Source organism: Hippoglossus stenolepis, chromosome 1, assembly GCF_022539355.2.
Source record: "Hippoglossus stenolepis isolate QCI-W04-F060 chromosome 1, HSTE1.2, whole genome shotgun sequence".
NCBI lineage: Eukaryota > Metazoa > Chordata > Actinopteri > Pleuronectiformes > Pleuronectidae > Hippoglossus > Hippoglossus stenolepis.
The window spans coordinates 960,991-982,148 of record NC_061483.1 but is presented as its reverse complement, the minus strand read 5'-3'; the positions used below and the strand labels follow the sequence as shown (position 1 = coordinate 982,148).

Here is a 21,158-nt window from a genome sequence, read left to right as displayed (position 1 = left end):
TTCTCAGTACGATGCTAAGACGAGACTGGAGAGCATGTCCGGCAGCACCTCCATCAGTTCAGCCGACCTGTTTGGAGAAGACAGCGACCATAAAGGTAAGACCTGCTCATCTGCGAGATAAAGAAGCAGAAGGAAAAGTGATAAGATGTGAAAAGCAAATAGCAGCAAGCAGGTTTATCAGGGTTTTGAAGAACACGTCGTCGTTAGCACGAGACGTTCACTGTAGGTTTCGTGATTTTTCTTTTTTTTCTCATCTTCGGTCTCTACGAATTCAATGCAGGGTTGGAAATTTGTTTCTGAAACACTTCATCGTATTAGTTGCAAACCTCTTCACGTCCTGATAGAAACTAATTAAATGAAATGGTCTGAAGGCGTGAAGCCCGTGTCTGTGGCAAACACGACCAATCGGGAGAAATGATTGACTGACTGTCAATAACTGACCTGCTGTCCGTGCTCTGACTGCACCCGAGTCTTCAGCCGGAGAGACCAAGCGGACACGAAACTAAGAAGTTAGCGAGCACGTCACGGAAAAGTCGTCAGTCAGAGCCCGTTCCTGTGTTTTGGGGGCGGAGCTTTGACGTGAGGGGTGTCGCCAGCTCCTGTTTTCCAGGATTAACAACCACCTTTATTTCACACCGTCCTTTTTACACAATATAAATTCAGCTAAAATAAAAGTGAAACAGAGAATGAGGTCGAGTCTGTACATTAACTTAAACAACCACTAACTCCTCCTCCTCCTCCTCCTCCTCCTCCTCCTCCTCAGGGAGGGCGGCTGGCTTTGACGGCGTGCTCCCCTCGGGCCCCGACATCGCACAGTTCAAACAGGGAGTGAAGACTGTAGCGGGCAAGATGGCCGTCCTCGCCAACGGGGTCATGAACACGATCCAGGTGAGTCAGCAGCAGTGGGCGTGTGCTTCTCAAACGGCGGAGTCGAGGTTACGAGGAAACACGACGAGCTAACTGGAAAACGACCAAAAGCTGTTTGACGATTATCAGACGTCGTCAGCCTCCACGCAAACATGAATTATTTTCTGTTTTCCTTCAGGATCGTTACGGCTCCTACTGATCAGTGGCGACTGTGGGAAGACGCACTAACTGACGCCCGAGCAGAGCCGAGCAGCCTCCTGACGACCACGAGCATCTGGACGGGAGAGACGGGAGAGACGGTTGCATGGGGAAGAGAAATGTCTTCTCTCTCATCCCTCTTTTAGAGACAGTTCTACAGGAGTGAGACAGTATTTCCTTCTCTCATTAGCAGACTCTCGTCTTATTTTCATAAAGGAAACCATCGCAGTGTCGTCTTTTTTTAAACCAAGTCATGTTGTAATATACCACCGAGAAAGTTTTGGTCTTAGATTTTCAAAGAGTTAACTCTTCTATATTTTATTCCTTCTACATAAATCAAAGTGTTGTTATTGATGATTATTATGAAATTCTTCATCTCTTGTTTTTATCATGATATTAAAAAAGTCACAGTATATATTTTCATCTTTAAGCGTTAATCTGAATCCAGTTCAGTTTGTAAACCGGTTGTTTCATTCACAACTGTCTGGATCGTTGTGTTTCTGTGTGGGTGAAGATTTAGTTCAGTCACTGGAGTGTCAAACATCCGATGTCCTCGCTGGTTATTTATTTGTCTCCTGAAAAGCTGTTGAACCCAGGAAGCGCTCGGAGGAATCAGATACTTCTGCTTTGTGGTGTCGGAGCTGTTTAACCCAGATTACTGTTAAAGTTGACGTAAATCCCAGCTCATAAAACGACGACACTGTCTCGACTGCATCTCAGTTTCACTTCGACCGACTCAACGAACCTCAACACGTTCTGTGGATGCTGCCGGTTTCCCTCCCTCATCAGATTAACCTTTTATTTTGAAAGGCCAATGTCGTCAGTTTACATGTTTATCTTTTACATTGCAGACATGTTGGCCGATGAAAAGACAAAGAACCATTTCAGTTTTTGTGTAACACTGACCAGGTCGCATGCAAGTGAATACGATCCCACTGTAACGTCTGTTTCTGCTCACGACACGTGAAACAACTTGTTGAACGATTTTCCGTGACTGTTTCCCACCACAAGAAATTACCAACCACGCAGATTGAAAGGATGAAACATTCAACTATTTATTTGTAGGCTACAAAAAGAAACTTATTCAGTATGTTAATAAAGATTTGAAACCTCCGCTGTGTCCAAGTCATTGACTGACACACAAATAGTCTTGAACCTCTTTGTTGTGTCATTTGTTTTCAAGCTCAAGAAAACCTCGAATCACCACCTGCAGTTGGACTTTGTGCCTCTGACGTGTTTTGAGTTCAGTGACCTTTGATCGTGTTCACGAGACTGACGGACAATCTGGAAACTGAGTGTCAATCATGCAGAGACGTACAAATGAAAAGAGGACGAGGTTTTTGGATTTAAAGGACAAATACAAAATGTTGAGGAAAAAAGTCCAAAACAATCTGAGCATGTGGAGAATTACCTCAAAATTTCAAGATTAAAGTGGAACAGTTAAGAAAATAAACGTTTGTACAAACGACCACCTGAACAAAATATCTTATTAGATTAAATATCCTCTGATTTAGTTCTACTTTATTCTTGAACTGCGAAAGGAAGAAAATCCTTCCTCCTCATACCGGTTTCTCACGTTTGGCCCTGACACTTTTCAGTAGCTCAGTTATTTGCGTGTGAATCTGCAGGAAAAACTTCCCGACACTGAATTCGAATCTTACTCCTGCTGGTGAACTTCTCACTTGTTGCTGCTCAGTGTAAAGTTTTCTCTCAGCAAACGAATGACGGACAAATCACTGACAGAGCTTCAGGCAAGAATAGAGATAATGAAACAAGACAATAAAAACTGCATCATCCGTGTCTTCATCGTACAGACGTGCGCAAATCAAGAACTCAATTATTAAGGTCTTAAAGAAAATATTGTCCTCTTTGTAGTGTTGGAAAGAAAATCAGATTCTTTGAAATGTCGTCAGGATGATCGTGTTTTATCTCTGACAGGAAACAGGAAGTGTCGTTAGAAGAAGGTGCAGCAGTGGAAGTCGCCTCCACAGCCTTTTCTCTGATTACTGGGGAGTTACAGCAGGAATCTGGGGCTGAACCTGTAGTGACGACCCCAAACGTCCTTTATCGCCGCTGCCCCACAACAAATAGAAAATAAATCCACTGCGGTTTTATCCCCAGTTGTAGAAGTAGATCTTCTGCCAGGTGGGAAGGTAATCCATCAGAGGGCCTGAGGAGAGAAGCAGCTTTTATTCTCACAACTGCTGAACAGATTTTATTGAAACTTGGTGGAAGGAAGTTTTATGGACCAGAGAAGTGGATCATCTCAGTTTGACCCGTTCCACTTCCTCCCACCAGGTTTTGTGGTAATTCCTGACAACAGCAGTGACAACATTATTTTAATTTAATTATGTTGACTGTTTTCTTTTGTCTCAGATGTTTAATGCTGAGAACTTACGTGCAATAAGCCCGATTCCCGGAACATGATCAGCGAGGAGTCGGAGCAGGAAGAGAATCTTTTCTCTGCAGGTGAAGAAACACAATCACGTCTATTAAACTGCAATTTAACAACAAATCTTTGAATCTGAAATCATCCGTGTGGAACTGAAACCATTCATCGACTAAACCTCGAACATTTAACATAAGCAAAAAAAAATTCTGTTTTCAATCAAATCTTCAACATTGTCTGATTGAACCGTCTCAAATGTGAAGGTTTGCTGTTTTGGTTTTTATTATAAATATATAATTTATCTTGTATTTTTTATAGTCCAATTAAAATATTAATTTGTCAATCAATCAATTTTATCATAATGAATAGAAAATATAAATCAGCTGAATAAGGATGATGAGTGTGTTGCTGGTGTCATGGTAATAACTCAGCACAGATACTCACTCAGAGAATTTGTCATAGAAAGGTGAACGCAGGAGGTAGTAGAGCAGGAGGAACGTTCTCCTCCTCATCTCCGCTCGCTCCCATCGATTCTCAAATCTGCTTTCGTTCAGGACGGCAAAGCTGGAGGGAAGAGGGAAGAACAACGGACTCATTTCGTTTAACGACATCCTGAGGCAACGTTTCTTAACTTTGCTTCATAATAATCAGAGCTCAGTTGGCAGGTCAGGATGATGAGTGAGTTTCTCTGACTCAGGCCTCAGGACAATTCTTTGAGTCCTTCCTTACGATCTGTGTTTTATGACGTGTCCGCCTCTGGGCAACCGTACTTTAACGTCTGTTAAATGATTTACACACATTTTGTTCAGTTTCACGTCCGACACGTGATAGAAACTTCATCAACTCGCTCACTGTGTCTGGAGTTCAGTGCACGTCTGAGAGAAGCTGCAGATTATCTTACAACAGGAACAATCTACTCAACAGAACAATTAACGTAGAACATCTGCATGAATAATAACAGACCCCAAACTCTTTCAAAAGAAAATCCTCCATTATCTATAGAGCTCATCGTACACAGCCGACACCGGAGAGAGGCGTGGCTAACCTGGACCGGTTGACAGCGAATCACAGGGCTGACGTACAGAGACAAACAACCATTCACAGTATTTGCATGTTCTCTCCGTGTCTGCGTGGGAAGAACATACATGATATATGATGATAATAATAAGTTTAGTCACCTGGAAAGTTCCAGGACACCGGATACGAGCCACGGTTTCCAGGACTGTTTTCCACAGAGTCCGAGGCAGAGCACTGTCGACGGGAAGGTTGGATTCAAGGAAACACTTCAAACCGGTCTCTACTCAGAAGCTGACAGCAGAACCTCAAAGACATGGAATAAACTCTGCTGTCTTTACTTTTCACCTCAGATAAAAGACGAGTCACCTCAGACTTTGATTGAGTTTGAATTTGTCATGAGTTATTTTTCATTTAAGACTTTTCTGACAATATTAGAGAGACATTCAATATTTGTGTTTTGGGGATAAAAGTAATTTGTTGGTTTTGTTCATGAGTAAAAGAACAAAAACATTTAAATGAACATTTCACTCGTTCCTGAGTCGATTCCCTCACAGATTGTATATAAAAGAATTACAAATTTCACAACTTTTATCTTTATATTGCACATATGTTGTAAATTGGATTTCTATTTTTATCTCATTTATTCTACATTTTGTATCTATTAGTTTATTACAATTTCCTTCTGTGCTGCTTTGTCAATTTGGAATTTCCAAATGAGAGATTCTCTCATCTCACTGCTCATGTGACACAGTCGTCATCATCGTTCCATCTCTGCACACACACACTCACGCACACACACTCTCACACACGCTCACTCTCACACTCTCACGCAGCGCACACTCTCACGCACGCACACGCGCGCACGCACACACACACACACACACACACACACACACACACACACACACACACACTCTTCACCTCTGAGAAAAACAAGATCCTGTAAAAACCTCCAGAGACTTAATCAAAATATTAAATCTACTGTCGTTATAATAATGTTCAGCGTCTTTTCTCATGTACCGCTGCCATTTCTCTTCCTGCATTTTGATGCAGACTAGGATGAATTTAAAGAATCCTAAAGTTTGCAGAATTTTTTGTGAAGGATACGGTGGATGAGCGGCCGCCCGATGTACACCGTCTCAGCGATGCTCTCCTGGAGCCTGAGCTGTGTCGGTTTGCTGAGGAGCTTCTCCTTCAAGCTGCTGCTCTTCTTCTGACTCGGTGCTCCCCACAGCCGGGCCTGCAGGGACGGACCTGCCATGAGAAGGTGAAGGGGGCGTTAAATGACTGACAGCAACAACGACAACAAAAGACTTTAAAGTCGTCTCACCACTGCCCAGCGGCCTAATGACTCGTCCTGACCTCTGACCCACGAAGCAGGTTGCATCTTCCGGCTCGCCGTTATCGTCGTCTGTGGAGGAGAGGAGGGAAACAAGAAACACACACATTATTGTTACACACTTAAACAAGTCGTGGCCTTAGGTCATAAATCGTAAATCTTATATAACTGACCTTCACTGCCAAGGTCGGCCCCTCTGTCCAGGGGGATTATGGGAGGTGAAGTCTGGATCCCGGATTTGTACCACAGAAGGAGAACGAAGCGAAAGATTGTCCTGGTGACGTCAGAGGGCAACATGAAGCATGAGATTCCTCACTTTACTCTTTTGTATTATTATTATTATTCAAAAATCTGAAGCAAATCGCATACGTGTGACACATTTCACCAATAAAAACATCAAAGCACATCAAGACACTGTGTTGTGTCAAAGGTTAACAAATACTTCATATTTATGCTGCGTGGCCACGAGGACGTGTGAACATTAAACATTACACCCACATGCGACTGTTGATTTGCTTTTTCACAACTATCTGACATTAACTAGTTTTGAAGCTGCTGCTATTTGACAATTTAAACTCTACTAAAGTTCACAAGTTCTGAACCATACTTAAAAATCTGAATGAGTCCGATCACCAGCCAGCGGCCGACGTCCCCCCACAGCTTGCAGGCTCCCATCTCCAGGAAAACCTCCACATACTCCAGCACAGAGAGCCAGGTCAGGAGTCTCTGCTGAGACAGAGTCTGGACACAGAGACACACAAACGTCTTCACCGGCAGTCGACAGAAACACGACATTTTAACTGAAACTAACTGACTCCTGCAGACTTTCAGATTTAAGGTCACAACACGTGAAGGTCAGGGACGTTTTATCTGACGTCCTCGTCTCCGCCGCTGGATCGGCCAAGAGCTGCGTCCTTTCACCTCTGTAATTTGTCCTGTACACTAATGAGCAGCAACGCCAGCATGTGGGGCGTCGTGTCATAAGTTCACTGACGACTCGGCAGTGACGAGCCTGATCACGATCCCGTTGTTCACAGGCCGCTGTTTTAATGAAAATAATACTTTTATCAAAAGCTTGATTCTTGTTTTGTCCGATCTGTTCTTACTTTCTCTTTTATCTGCTGGTACCTGACACCTACCCTCAAAAATAAGAGCCAGCTGCATCGGCCCCCAAATGACCTTCATCACCTGCACAAGGTCAAGATTTTGAGGAAGGCCTGAACACTCGTAGACGATTCCGACGGTAGTGAGGTTTAGTTGCTTCTGTCTGGCTGTAGATTCAATCTGCCAACATGCAGACTGAATCGATTTTAAAAGTCATTTATCGCTGCTGCTGCCATTGGCCATTCAATTGAATCATCGTGATGTATTTGTATTTGTTGATGTACTTATTACTTCATGTGGTTACTGCTGACTGCACAGCTTATTGCCTCATGATCACAAAGATCAACCCTTTCTGTTTATCGTCCCTGTGGACAAGCTGTGTGAAGCTCCAACACGTTTCTTCAGGGAAACTCTGAATTATGTCGCCATAACTGAGAAGCCTCGCTCACTCAAATGCAGCAGGCATTTGTTTTTCTGTGGATTCAAATGTGAGATGATGGTGAAGAAGATCAGGCGGCGCTCACCGCAGGGAGAGCACATCTCAGCCCTTTGCGCAGAATGCTGTCGTTGAACAGAACCAGGAGGTTGGAGGCAGAGTAAACTGAAACAGACACAAGGCCGTAGAGATGAGGTTCACTCCGTTCTACAAGAACACATCCAAATAAACATGATCAATCTGAGCGGCTGCTGAGTTACTAAGATCTGAGTCAACTGCCACGGCTGAATGAAGCTGACGGCAGAGGAAACACAAACCACCAGACACTGAGGAAATCTGGTCTTTTAATCCAGCGCCTCAAACTAACTTCAATTATCATTTGATTTGAACGTGATAAACATTTGTCTGGGAGGAAAAAGGGAATAAATGTTGCTCATGTGCAGAAACTAATCTCTACTCAGTTTATAACGATTCATTTTAAATGTAGAGACAGAAAACAGCTTGTGTACAGAACATTCAGCTTCACTTACCTAGTTCAGATATTTCATGGGAATCAGCAAATCGCCCTGAAAAACAAGAGTCGCCTCAAGTTATCACTCGTTTTACTTTAACATCTGAACTCTGTGAAATGACACCTATTAAATTAACTTCACTGTAACTGACAGACGTTCAGCACCTGCTCCAGTCAAGGCTGAATAAATGCTTTGAGTTTCTGAACTTAACACTAAACAGTGTTTACTCATGACCAGGATTGAATTTACTTCTTCTTCTCTTCACGTGAACACAACTGAACTTAGTGGAGTCTTATTGATCCAGATTATTATTGATGCACGTGAACAAATCCGGACTCTTTGCTTTTTAAAACTTCTGCATTCATCTTCAGTTTAATTCATTCATATTTATTATATTCCTACCACTCAAGTATTACTTATTATGACTTATTGATGCTTATTGTGAGCACTGGTCTTCCCCCTGTGGGACCAGTGCACCCCCTGTGGGACCAGTGCCCCCCCCCCCTGTGGGACCAGTGCAGGCTGATCTTGACCCTGTGGTGTGACTCGCCCTCGTGCAGGAGCTGTCGGACATGTTGTTGAGTTATGATGAAGAGGTGAGACCTGCTATCAGGTAGGACATGGTCCTCACGGTGCTCTCCAGCTGAGCCGTGGCGGCCGGGTTCCTCCTCACGTACTCGGTGTAACGCTCATAGACGCGGGTCAGTTTGTCCACGTGCTCTTTGAAGCGCGACATGTCCCCGGAAACGGTCCGATCCTCCCGTGACTCCGCTGCTGTCGAGGAATCTCAAGTTGCTCTTTCAAACGCAAAACACAAAACACAAACTTCCGGGCTACGCGGTCCGCCGGTCATCTGTGTCCCCCACGGCTGTGGTGCTCAGACGCGTTGGTTCCGGTTCCCGGTGTTAGCATGTAACACCCTCCTCCTCCTCCTCTTCTTCTTCTTCTTCCGGACACGTTATTGTTGCATCAGCATCAACCCTCAGCTGTCATGTCGGCCGCCGCAGACCCAGGTACAGAAACACTGTTTCATCGCGTTCACACGCAAATCTGACGCAGAGGCAGCGACAGATTTAACGTGTTTTTCACGAGCGGTCACACCGGGAGCTAACGTTAGCTTTGTTAGCCGCTAGGCTAACCCTGTCAGCCAGTCACAGACCGAAGCCCCTTTGAAAAAGCTGCTATTTAAACCGACCGGAAACTGACCGCGAGGAACCGACAGACACTCACAGGACAACAGACCAGATCCCGAATCTCCCCCTTGTGTTTCAGGAAGCATGGTGTTATTAATGAATCCCACACGTTAACAGTTTGAATCGGCTGTGACCTTCTGGTCAGGGTGGACCTGTGTGGTGAAGACAGTTGATGTCTCTCATTACAGATCAGCTGCTAATTCACTCTTCTTTAACACTCCGCTTTTATTTAGATCCACGAATTATGTGAAATCAGTGAAAATGTAAAAAGAAGTCCTCCTGGATTTGCCCCCTGATCCAGATTGTGCAGCCGGATGTGATGAGTCCGTCACTGGGCTGCAGCACATCCACGTTGCAGGGGGAATCCGTCCAGAGGGTTTTATAATAACCAAAGAGTCTGTGGTGTGAATACAGCTTGTATCTGTCCACGCTTCACGCTGAGCTCCAGAAGCTGCAGTCGTGTCCAAGGGACACATTCTGTTCATTCAAGAGCATCAAGGCCAAGTCTTCAGTTTGTCCGTCTCCTCCGTCCTCCTGGCTTCACTTCACTACCATCAGTCTGTCTGTCTCCTCCGTCCTCCCGGCTTCACTTCACTACCATCAGTCTGTCTGTCTCCTCCGTCCTCCCGGCTTCACTTCACTACCATCAGTCTGTCTGTCTCCTCCGTCCTCCCGGCTTCACTTCACTACCATCAGTCTGTCTGTCTCCTCCGTCCTCCCGGCTTCACTTCACTACCATCAGTCTGTCCGTCTCCTCCGTCCTCCCAGCTTCACTTCACTACCATCAGTCTGTCTGTCTCCTCTGTCCTCCCGGCTTCACTTCACTACCATCAGTTTGTCCGTCTCCTCCGTCCTCCCGGCTTCACTTCACTACCATCAGTCTGTCTGTCTCCTCTGTCCTCCCGGCTTCACTTCACTACCATCAGTCTGTCCGTCTCCTCCGTCCTCCCGGCTTCACTTCACTACCATCAGTCTGTCCGTCTCCTCCGTCCTCAGCTTCACTTCACTACCATCAGTCTGTCCGTCTCCTCCGTCCTCCCGGCTTCACTTCACTACCATCAGTCTGTCCGTCTCCTCCGTCCTCCCGGCTTCACTTCACTACCATCAGTCTGTCCGTCTCCTCCGTCCTCCCGGCTTCACTTCACTACCATCAGTCTGTCCGTCTCCTCTGTCCTCGGCCACTTCACTACCATCAGTCTGTCTGTCTCCTCTGTCCTCGGCTTCACTTCACTACCATCAGTCTGTCCGTCTCCTCCGTCCTCCCGGCTTCACTTCACTACCATCAGTCTGTCCGTCTCCTCCGTCCTCGGCTTCACTTCACTACCATCAGTCTGTCTGTCTCCTCCGTCCTCCGGCTTCCCTTCACTACCATCAGTCTGTCCGTCTCCTCCGTCCTCGGCTTCACTTCACTACCATCAGTCTGTCCGTCTCCTCCGTCCTCCCGGCTTCACTTCACTACCATCAGTCTGTCTGTCTCCTCCGTCCTCCCGGCTTCACTTCACTACCATCAGTCTGTCTGTCTCCTCCGTCCTCCCGGCTTCACTTCACTACCATCAGTCTGTCTGTCTCCTCCGTCCTCCCGGCTTCACTTCACTACCATCAGTCTGTCTGTCTCCTCCGTCCTCCCGGCTTCACTTCACTACCATCAGTCTGTCTGTCTCCTCCGTCCTCGCAGCTTCACTTCACTACCATCAGTCTGTCTGTCTCCTCCGTCCTCCCGGCTTCACTTCACTACCATCAGTCTGTCTGTCTCCTCCGTCCTCCCGGCTTCACTTCACTACCATCAGTCTGTCTGTCTCCTCTGTCCTCCCGGCTTCACTTCACCTACCTTCACTCTGAGTGACTCCTCTTTCAGGTTCAGTGTTGATGTCGTGCACAGAGGAAGTTAGTGAAAGACTCTGTTGAGCTTTGAGGATTTCACTGTGGTTGGAAAATTCAAGAGAATCGTTATTTGATCGGGACAAAAGGATGTTGGAGCTTTTTTCTGTTGCTTTATTTATTTGTTTGTACTCTGAATCCCGTTCAGGCTGATTTCCTCCTGCAGCATCACAATCAGACTCTGTTCATCCAGCTCCGAGGCCGGAGACAATGTGAAACCCGCTGGTCATGTGACTCACTTTTCAAAGCCTCGTTATTGTCCCTGTTGCTGTTGCTAGAAAACTCTCACTACTTCTCATTTGACTCCAGAGAGCAGGATGTTGCAGGAACAGCAGAAAACTCAGAATCGATTTCATGTTTCCTGTAATATTAAACAGAAATATTACACAGTGAACTGTGCATGTCTGTCTTTTTATGGACACCAGGAGTTGATGTCACATAATCTGTAGTTTTCAGTTTGATCTTTTTAACATCATTTGAGTTGACTTGCTGTTCTAAGTTTTTGTAATGATCGTGGTCTGTGGTGATCCAACTTGTCAGTGTTGTTGTCTCTGGCTGTTGTGGCCTCGTCTGTAATTCTCTGCGCACGTTTGCCCTCTTGTTTCTGCAGCCTTTGACTATGGCTTCTTGCTACAGATAAATGAGGAGGCCACGCTGGCCGTGGCCCTGAATGACTACCTAACCTCACGCAGCTACCTGGCTGGGTTCAGCGTCTCCCAGGCCGACCACAGGGCCTTTAAGCTCCTCCACAGGCCCCCAGACCCACAGCATGTCCACGCTCTGCGCTGGTACAGACACGTAGCCGCCCTGCAGCAGGACGGCCCCTCTGAGAGCAGCAGTGAGTAGACGGTTGAAGGCATGAACGGGGACAGCGTGTTCTTGGTCTCGCGGCGGTCCGAGCTCCCTGAGCCAGAAACCCTCGTCGATTAGTGTTGAATCGGCTCTAACCTGCAGCTCTGCAAACACTGTCATGTTACGGGCATTTGAATGAATTCAGTTTGAACTTTCCCTTTCCTTGTGAGTCACTGTGTCTGTGGACTGGAACCTGTAGCTCAGCGCTCAGTCTATCACTGTTCAAACAAAACAAACGGTGACAGCTGTGACCAAATAATCCAGACTTGTTGCCTTAAAGAGAAACTGAAGAATACCTGATGTTGAAGAAACACACAGACGTGAACCATTTTCAGGAAACTGGATATTGTTTCGAGTTCAGAAACAATATCTAATCATCAAGTGATATCCCCGTCGTGTGTGTGTCTGTCTGTGTGCGATGTGTGTGTCCCCTGGCTTTAAAGAATATCTCCCTTCACTGTAGAAGCTCTGACACCAACACTCACTTTTCTAGCGGCTTGATTAACCTCAAGCTCATTTCTCTCACTTTCAGCCATTATTTTATCCTGATATAATATTGCAAAGCCATAATTGCTGGAACTGCATCTGTTTGGATAAAGAGTTTCTAAATTCAGATATTTTCAGATTTGACATGTAGATGCTTTAATTTCTTGTATTTAACACAACAAACGGTGAATAAAAGTGATTTTTTAATAAATATTTTCTCCTTATAAAATGTCTTTGTGTCACTTTTCATTTTCAGTGAAGGCAAAGCGGGTTCAGCCGCCCTGGTCTCCACCAGCAGGGACAGATGTTCCACAGCTTCTGCTCTACAACAGTCTGACCAGAGCGAAGGTACGTTAGAGGCACATCTCAAATCCTTCTCGACGTTTGTGTGTCAGCCATCATCCTCATTTATCTCAGGAAACAGACGTTCTTATGAAAAAGATTTATTTTTGTTGGAAACCCTGAAAACTGTAAAACCATCACAGATGTTGAATTATAAACCTGATGTCATAATTTTCTTTTTATCACAGTTATTAGGTTTATTGTTTTTAGGAATATAGGTTCAACTGGAATGGTTCCACCTCCAGAAACACCCAGGTAATAGATATGATTCCATTCAGATCTGTTGTCTTGATGTTTCAGGAGCCGTTTGTTCCTCAGAAAGGGAACCGAGTGACGTGGTACTGCTGTGGACCCACAGTCTATGACGCCTCACACATGGGACACGCCAGGTAAACTAATAATAAATGAATTCACTTAAAGTAAAGTCACAAGTTTGTCTGTTTTAACAAAAATGATTTCTCCTTCTTCAGATCCTACATATCATTCGATATTCTGCGAAGGATTCTCAGGGACTACTTCAAGTTTGACGTCTTCTACTGCATCAACATCACAGACATCGACGACAAAGTGGGTGTGGTTTATTAACTTTTCCTTCACTGGTTTGTACGTATTTATTCCTCTGAGGCAGCAAGTTCACAGGTGCTTGTGATATCTCAGCATGTTTGTGCTTTTTATAGTAAGAAAATCATAATTATTACATATTGGATTTTATGGTTTTTGTGTATTCTTGGGCCAATATATGCTTCCTTCAAAAGCATTAAAAAGGGATAAGTAAACATGAGCATCTGTGTCTTAAGTCCATGAATCGGGACGGATTTGTCATTATCTTTGTCTTTATTTATTTGTAATTATGTTTACCCGGGCTTCATACTTGTATTTTTTTGCCAGATCATTAAACGGGCCCGACAGAACTACCTCCTGGACCAATACAAGGAGAAGCAGCCGAAAGCTGTTCAGATACTTCAGGACGTCCTGAGTGCCAGAGACGTGAGTTCAGCTTTATACACAGAAATAATAAGCGACCTTAAAAGACGAGAGACAGAGAGAACGGAGCAGTTGCTGATGACTCATAGAATCTCCCCTGAAGAACATATAACCCATGTTAACGTCTCCGCCCACTTTCTCCTCCAGTCTATTCTCTGTGTTTATTCACATTAGAGCCAGTCGTCGCTCCACGCCGCTCGTGAGAGGCGGTGCGTCGCTGCCTCGGGAGCAATGATCTCATGTCCTGTCGTGTGTGACGTGTTTTTGTTTTTCTGTTCTCAGCCCTTCCAGGTCCTTTTGGCTGAGACCACAGACCCAGACAAGAAGCAGATGCTGGAGAGGCTGGACGCCGCCGTCACCGCCGCCCTGAAGCCCCTGCAGGCAGCGATGGAGAGCGGCAACGAGGCGGTGCAGCCTCTGGCCCAGGTAACACTGAGCAGTCTTCATTTCGTCTAAAACCAAACTTGAAAATTACATTGCATTTTAAATGATATTTTCAGTGTCGAATTATTGACATTTAAATCATCATTTATATTTCCTGTCATTTTACAACAAGGCATTAAAAATAAAGAATATGATTTATAAACGTTTGTGAGATCACAACTGTCCGAGTCCGTTGCTGTGGACGTTCTCCGGAGCTTCTCCTACAAGCCCCAGAGTAACAACAGGAGATTCTCCGGAGGATTTGACATGTGGATGATGTTTCTAACATGTAATGGATGCAAAACTGAAAAAAATTAAAAGAATATAAATATCTCAGGATGAAAAAGAGAAGCCATAAAGGAAGCAGACACTCCTGCGTTCTTCCTAAGTAAAAGGTAAACGCTGGAGAAAGTCCAGTTGTGTCTGAAAACGTCTTTCTTCCTTCCGAAGGCACTGCTGGAGAGTTCCAAAGACCTGCTGTCTGATTGGTTGGACAAACAGTTTGGAAGTCAAGTCACGGAGAACTCGATCTTCTCCATTCTCCCTAAATACTGGGAGGGAGAATACCACAAAGACATGGAAGCTCTGAACGTAAGTGGAAGGGAACGGTTTTGTAAAGTCCTGCTCAGGCAGAGAGGAGGGAGGTGCGGGAATTAACCAGGAGCATGAAAAGAAACACGAGTCACGAGTCGTGGACGTATTTGTCAAATGTGAAGGTTTTAAAAAAAGACAGTTTAAAAATCTCTCGTGTGGTCACTGATCATCACCTGTCTGTGCGACCTCCAGGTTCTTCCCCCTGATGTCCTCACCCGGGTCAGCGAGTACGTGCCGGAGATCGTGGAGTTTGTGAAGAAGGTCGTCTCAAACGGTTACGGGTGAGGAAGAGAGTGATGTCGCTGTTTGAACAGATACTCCGTCACAGCAGCTTCGTTTTGAATAAATTTGGGTTTGTGATGTTTTCAGGTACGACTCGAACGGTTCCGTGTACTTCGACACCTCCAAGTTTGATGCCAGTCAGCAGCACTCGTACGCCAAACTGGTGCCGGAGGCCGTCGGAGACCAGAAAGCTCTGCAAGAGGGAGAAGGTACATCCACACGTTTCATTTGATAGACTTTAAAGGGAATTCCGGCATTTTTCCAACTGAGCCCTACAATGTTAAATATGTGTGTGTAGATGTAAAGTTTAGAATCGGTCCAGTCGTCTCCACCAGCGGCTGCGAGACGGCAGCAGTGGCCATGATGTTGTCTATTGGGTAAAACTATGACAGTCCAGGAAATGTCCATTTACACACAGACATTTACAACCGGTGGAGACAAGTGGACAAATAATAGAATTCACCTTTAATTCTTCAAACTCTAATGTGTAGAATTTTTAGAATTAAAGACACTTTCAAATTATTTATTGACTTTAGTTAAAAACAGAGAGATGACCGTATCTGAGTGTAAATCTGTGTTTTTTTCTTTTACTTTTTTCATCTCCCGTGGTGTTGTCTTGGATATTGTTCAAATATTACAATAATGCTATAGATACATTTTTGGACTCTGTCTTATCTTTGTGTCGCTGAGGTCAGAGTCATGTTGGTCACTTCTGATTTCCTCCTCCTGTCCGACCCTGCAGGTGACCTGAGCATCTCCGCTGACAGGCTGAGTGAGAAAAAGTCCCAAAACGACTTCGCCTTGTGGAAAGCCTCCAAACCAGGAGAGCCGTCCTGGGACTCTCCCTGGGGGAAGGTGAGAGTTCAGAGCCAGGATGACGTTCTGAAGAACAGTAACAACATCAGGAAGCTCATTTAACTCATCTAAGAGGAAGGGTTCTGGTTAGTTCGAGTCTCCAGAGTTTGGGTGACGGAGCAGCAGGCAGTAACAAATACATTCCACTGCACAGGTCTCATGGTTTTGTTTGTGTTTGGTTGACAGCACATCGACACTGTCATCAGCGCTTATCACGAAAAGCTTTTTTGATTTATCAAAGTAATGTTGTTCTTTTGGATGTTGCCATAGGGACGACCTGGCTGGCACATCGAGTGTTCAGCCATGGCTGGGTCTGTCCTGGGAGAGTCCATGGACATCCACGGTGGAGGGTTTGATCTGCGATTCCCTCATCACGACAACGAGCTGGCTCAGTCTGAGGTGTGTGTGTCTGTGTGTGTCTGTGTGTGTCTGTGTGTGTCTGTGTGTCCCTTTTTAAAGCCATTTCCTGCAAAGTAAAATACAGACACTGATGTTTGTAGGTTACTTTCCTCTCAGGCTTACTTTGATAACGACTGCTGGGTGCGATACTTCCTGCACACCGGACACCTGACGATCGCAGGCTGCAAGATGTCCAAGTCTCTGAAGAACTTCATCACCATTAAGGACGCGTTGGCCAAGAACACAGGTGATTCACCGGTGTACGGTCACAGTTAAAATATGAAGAAGTACACTTCACTATCAGCTGAACACTTGTTCATCTTGTTTCTATTGTTTAGAGTCTGTAGAGAGAAGAAGCTCGATAACAAGCAGATGTTATGTTGCTGTCAGATAAATGTCTGCTCCTCCTCCTGCAGCGCGACAGCTCCGCCTGGCGTTCTTGATGCATTCCTGGAAAGATACGCTGGACTACTCCTCCAACACGATGGAGTCGGCCGTCCAGTACGAGAAGTTTATGAATGTAGGTGGATTCAAGCTCCTGTTCGGGTCTGGTGCTAACATCCATTTGTTTTTCTCTCTTTATGTTTGAGAGCAGGACTTGATTTCACGCTCAGATCTTGTAATGAATTTCACAAAAAACCCTGCGCTTGCACTCAAATCGCTCCAGCTTGTGCTCAAGCTGTGTTTCCACTCAGGTTCCCAGCTCTAGCTCATCTCCTCCTCTACTTGTCATCACTACACCTTTCAGTCTATTGGTTGGGGAGTTCTCACAGACTTATTGCACAAACAAATCCAAGAGAAAAAATGAAAAATCACTGAGGAGAAGAACTGAAGCGCAGGAAATCTGTCCAAGCATTAGAATATCTGAGTGCAAGCTCACAGTTAGAGCACAAGCAGGGGCTCTTGAATAAAGAGAGGGAAAAACCCCATATATCCATGACTTGTGATCATATCACCAGAGACAGATGGAACATCAGTTCAGCGGCAGTCTTAATCCTGAGATGTGTCTGTTTTGATCTTCTTCTTTATCCTCTTCATCAAACAGGAGTTCTTCCTCAATGTGAAAGACTTACTGCGCGCTCCGACCGACATCACAGGTCGCTTTGAGAAGTGGGAGGCAGCAGAGATGGAGCTCAACAACAGGTGAGCGATCGAGGATGTGGAACATATTGATCAAGCTAACAGTGCATTTCCTTTGGGCGCCTGTTGGTGGCGTCATATCCCCTCTGTGCATGTGTCAGTGTTGTGTTTGCCAGAAGAGTCAAAAGTGACTTTTTATCCAGTTTGAAGTCACATTTTATTGATGCAGTTTTTAGATCTTGGTGGTTTTTAACTCTGTATTTGAAGCAGATGAAGGATTTTAGTCGTCGGATCTTAAATCATCAGAGAAACAAGCGGAGCAAACGTTAGCGGCAGCTCGACTCTCAGCCAATCAGAGACGAGTCAGAGAAACACTGAGTTTTAACAGGAAGCTGCTTCAGTCACTGTTTTACTGGAGAGAGTCAGCGGCTCTGAAGGAGTCTTCACCAGGAGAATCCCACACTGCTCTGCCACGTCGACAAACTGCCTTTTGTTATTTTACAGATTTAACCTCTTCTAAAAGTAACTGCCTTCAAAAACACACTGAAGCAGATGAACCTTTGAATGAACTTGTGGAGATTCATCTGCACACACCTCATTGAATCCAGTTACAAACCAGTTTGAGACTCAAAGCGATGGTTACTTGTGTCGTCCAGTTTCTACGACAGGAAGTCGGCCGTGCACGAGGCTCTGTGTGACAACATGGACACTCGCACGGCCATGGAGGAGATGAGGGTGCTGGTCAACCAGAGCAACAGCTACATCGCCAGCAGGAAGAGCGCCAAGCTGCGGCCCAACCGCCTGCTGGTGGAGAGCATCGCAGTGTACCTCACCAACATGCTGAAGGTGAGCGCCTCCATCTCCTTCTGCACGATAACTACACGAGGTCTGTTTGAGACCCACCGTTTCCTGAAGCTTCTCGTCGTCTCAAGTGTTCTCGTTTGCGTTCATGGTTGTTTTGTCCTTTAGATATTTGGCACAATTGAAGGATCCGATCCCGTTGGTTTCCCTGTGGGGGGGCAGGGTCAAAGTATTGACGTGAGTAAAGTGACACTTTGCTGTTTTTACTTTTCATTGTCGCAGGAAATGTGTCGGTATGTGACGTTTGACGATTTCCTGCAGGGTGAGTTTAGGTTTTTGTATCTTTGAATCTGAAGTGTTGCTGCTGTTTTCCAGCTGGAGAGCACGGTGATGCCGTATCTCTCGGTGCTGTCGGATTTCAGAGAGCGCGTCAGAAAAATCGCCAGAGAGCAGAAAGGTTAGAACTTTAACTTTCTGTTCCTTTTATATCTCCTGATATTTTAGTATGACATTAAAGAAGATGGGATCATTTTACTTGCAGTGTTTGTTTCTCTGATCAAAGCTCTTTTATGCGTTCCAGTGACCGAGCTGCTGCAGCTCTGCGACACAGTGCGTGACGACACGTTACCGGAGCTCGGCGTGCGACTGGAGGATCATGAAGGTAACGGTGCTTTTAAATCTTCAATATTCTAAAACTAAAACAAGCGTTTATGTATTTTTAGAAGGAAATAGTTTTCTCTTTGTTCAGTTTCATATTTTTTAACCAGGTTGAATTTAAAAATGTAGAAGCGATAGAGTCACACAGTTAGAACAGCGTCTGTGACTCGACAGTAACTGAAAGTGTATCACAGGTTTGCCTACTGTGGTGAAACTGGTGGACAAGGAGACATTACTGAAGGAGAGGGAGGAGAAGAAGAAGGTAAGAGACGAGTGGAGACACATTATTCAGACCTGCACTCATCTCCAGATAATCTCTTGATCGAGTCGGTTTCTCCAGTCTCACTGAGTCCATGTGAGAAACCAGCAGGAGGTTATCTGGAGGATTCACGGTTTCTACACCTCTGACCTCTGACCTTCTGCAAACTTGGAACAGTTCCTCTAATTTGATACAAGGTCACGTTCAAACTGCATCAACATGCCTGGAATCAGGTTTTTCCAAAACTGAAACACACAACTCAACTATCTTTGTACATTGTTGTTATAACAACGTATTATATATATTACATTTAGATTTTATGGTCGTATCCAACCACCCCCTTTAAAGGAGACATTACTGAAGGAGAGAGACGAGTCACATTATTCAGACCTGCCCTCGTCTCCAGATAATCTCGTGATCTAATCGGTTTCTCGGAAACTCAAAGGTTTACAGACAGAGGCGGTGACCTCTGATAACCTGTTAGGTGCTTTCTTCCAGCAAGTGAGAGGAGGAAGGAAAGGTGACACTAATCCATCAGAAGGTCCCTCATCATATCAGGTGGATCCAGTCACAAGGGAGTTCCGTCAAAACAACACAATGAACAATCTGTGCTGATCTTTACGGAACAGAAGCACAACAAAGAAAGCGAAAGCAGCCGTTGATAAGAGATCTCTCTCTGACACTCACACGACTTGACGAACCGCTCTTAGATAAATCTGGTATCAAATGAGATGAACTGTGTCCAGATGCACAGGAAAGATCTAGATCAACAAGGAGCAACCTCCGAGGTGCAGCACGGAACGGTTTGATCTTTGAACTGAGGTTTTCTTCTTCCTTCACAGATGGAAGACGAGAAGAAGAGGAAGAAGGAGGAAGCTGCCAGAAAGAAACAGGAACAAGAGGTCAGGTGGCTCCATGTCCAGACGTGTGGGCTTCGTCCACACTGAAACATTTTCCTGTTAAAATCCAGACCAGCCTCTGTATCAGAGAACCTCATTTTAACATCATCAACCTCATGTGATGAATCCAATCAGGAAGCAAATGTGTGTTTCTGCGTCTTCGTTTCTGTTTTCACTACTCCAGAGTTTTCAAAGTAAAACCACCATCGTTTCCAGAAGTTTCCGGAGCTTGGAAACTCTGGAGTAGTGAGGACTCCAGGCGTAACCATAGCGATGTGCCGTCTGTTGTTCTGTTGGTGTCGGAATCAAGTGAATCACTCGTCACTAACTCGCCGCTTTTACTGTTTCAGATGGCGAAACTCGCCAAGATGAAAATCCCTCCATGTGACATGTTTCGTAAAGAAACTGACAAATATTCCAAGTTTGATGAAACGGTAAATCACTCGTTCACACCTGTTATTACAATTTGGTTCAGATATCGATTTTAGAAACTTCTCCCGTTAATTCTCAGATGATTGGATGAGCTGAGTTGTTTGTCGTTGATGTGAACAGGGTTTCCCCACGCATGACGCAGAAGGGAAGGAGCTGAGCAAAGGTCAAGCTAAGAAGCTGCGTAAACTCTACGAGGCGCAGGAGAAGTTACACAACGAGTTCCTGCAGATGAACCAAAATGGAAACTGACTGTTTCAGTAAATGTTCTCCAAACCATCCGCTAGTGTTTGACCTCATGAATTATGTTTTTGTTCAAATCTGTCTTTAGGGAATTTCTTCACAGTCTCACCAGTTTGGACTCAAACATGACGTGATTAGGTTTCAGAGGTCAAAGGTCACAGTGAACTCATGAGTCTGGAAAATGAGCGTGTGTAGACTGAGACTGCTCTGATTGGAGGAGACATGCAACTGCAGGACGGTGACTTTGGTTTCTGACGAATAAAACAGGTTTTATCTCATTTGTATGAATTCTGTGATTGTTTAAAAGATGTTGAGGTTTGTTTGATTCGATTTTTACTAAAACCTGAACTGATGCTGAGGGAACTTTCCAGGTCCAGACCCGAGTGTTAAACAAATATCAGGATTTAACTAACGTCCTCTAGAAACATGACAAAACAACCTTCCAACCCACTGAAATGTGAACTGATCCGTCTCGGTGAGAATCGTCTGTTCACCGCTCGGCTCTTTTTGTCTGTTCACACTTTTCCTCAGAATCATCAGGTATTTGTAGACGTGATTTTAATTCAGTTGCAGATCTGCAGAGCAACGTGTGACGATGACTCTGTACGAACAGTTTTCAATAAAAATACATGAAACATCA

At 45.0% G+C, this 21,158-nt stretch overlaps 3 protein-coding genes across 7 annotated transcripts in view; 2 read left to right on the top strand and 1 right to left on the bottom strand.

The window, feature by feature from the left end:
- Positions 1–2,178, top strand: part of arfgap2 (ADP-ribosylation factor GTPase activating protein 2) — an 11,709-nt gene extending 9,531 nt beyond the window's left edge. For both annotated transcript variants that reach the window (XM_035155676.2, XM_035155675.2), the window contains 3 exons: positions 8–95; positions 764–888; positions 1,046–2,178. In XM_035155676.2, the coding sequence (XP_035011567.2) occupies positions 8–95; positions 764–888; positions 1,046–1,066 (234 nt within the window). In that variant the 3' untranslated portion in view covers positions 1,067–2,178. The remainder of the gene's footprint in view (positions 1–7; positions 96–763; positions 889–1,045) is intronic.
- pex16 (peroxisomal biogenesis factor 16) lies at positions 2,096–8,602 on the bottom strand. 2 transcript variants are annotated; one of them, XM_035155688.2, is made up of 11 exons: positions 8,466–8,602; positions 7,881–7,916; positions 7,439–7,515; positions 6,418–6,551; positions 5,984–6,084; positions 5,802–5,882; positions 5,579–5,725; positions 4,633–4,705; positions 3,899–4,018; positions 3,464–3,528; positions 2,096–3,235 (listed from the first exon to the last, which is right to left on the bottom strand). In XM_035155688.2, exons 1-11 carry the CDS (start codon positions 8,596–8,598, stop codon positions 3,177–3,179), a joined length of 1,026 nt encoding a protein of 341 aa, XP_035011579.2. In that variant the 5' UTR covers positions 8,599–8,602; the 3' UTR covers positions 2,096–3,176. The 2 variants fall into 2 exon arrangements, with proteins under 2 accessions (XP_035011579.2, XP_035011580.2); XM_035155689.2 differs by having other exon boundaries at positions 5,805–5,882.
- On the top strand, positions 8,597–21,158 carry cars1 (cysteinyl-tRNA synthetase 1). Of its 3 annotated transcripts, none has more exons than XM_035155669.2 (23): positions 8,597–8,875; positions 11,570–11,771; positions 12,528–12,619; positions 12,914–13,002; positions 13,084–13,180; positions 13,502–13,600; positions 13,880–14,023; positions 14,471–14,611; positions 14,807–14,895; positions 14,984–15,105; positions 15,639–15,751; positions 16,022–16,150; positions 16,268–16,397; positions 16,567–16,670; positions 17,196–17,293; positions 17,887–18,076; positions 18,200–18,268; positions 18,407–18,488; positions 18,612–18,692; positions 18,883–18,950; positions 19,790–19,849; positions 20,197–20,280; positions 20,399–21,158. In XM_035155669.2, exons 1-23 carry the CDS (start codon positions 8,597–8,599, stop codon positions 20,525–20,527), a joined length of 2,691 nt encoding a protein of 896 aa, XP_035011560.2. In that variant the 3' UTR covers positions 20,528–21,158. The 3 variants fall into 3 exon arrangements, with proteins under 3 accessions (XP_035011560.2, XP_035011563.2, XP_035011562.2); XM_035155671.2 differs by having other exon boundaries at positions 8,755–8,875; positions 11,544–11,771; XM_035155672.2 differs by lacking the exon at positions 11,570–11,771 and having other exon boundaries at positions 8,740–8,875.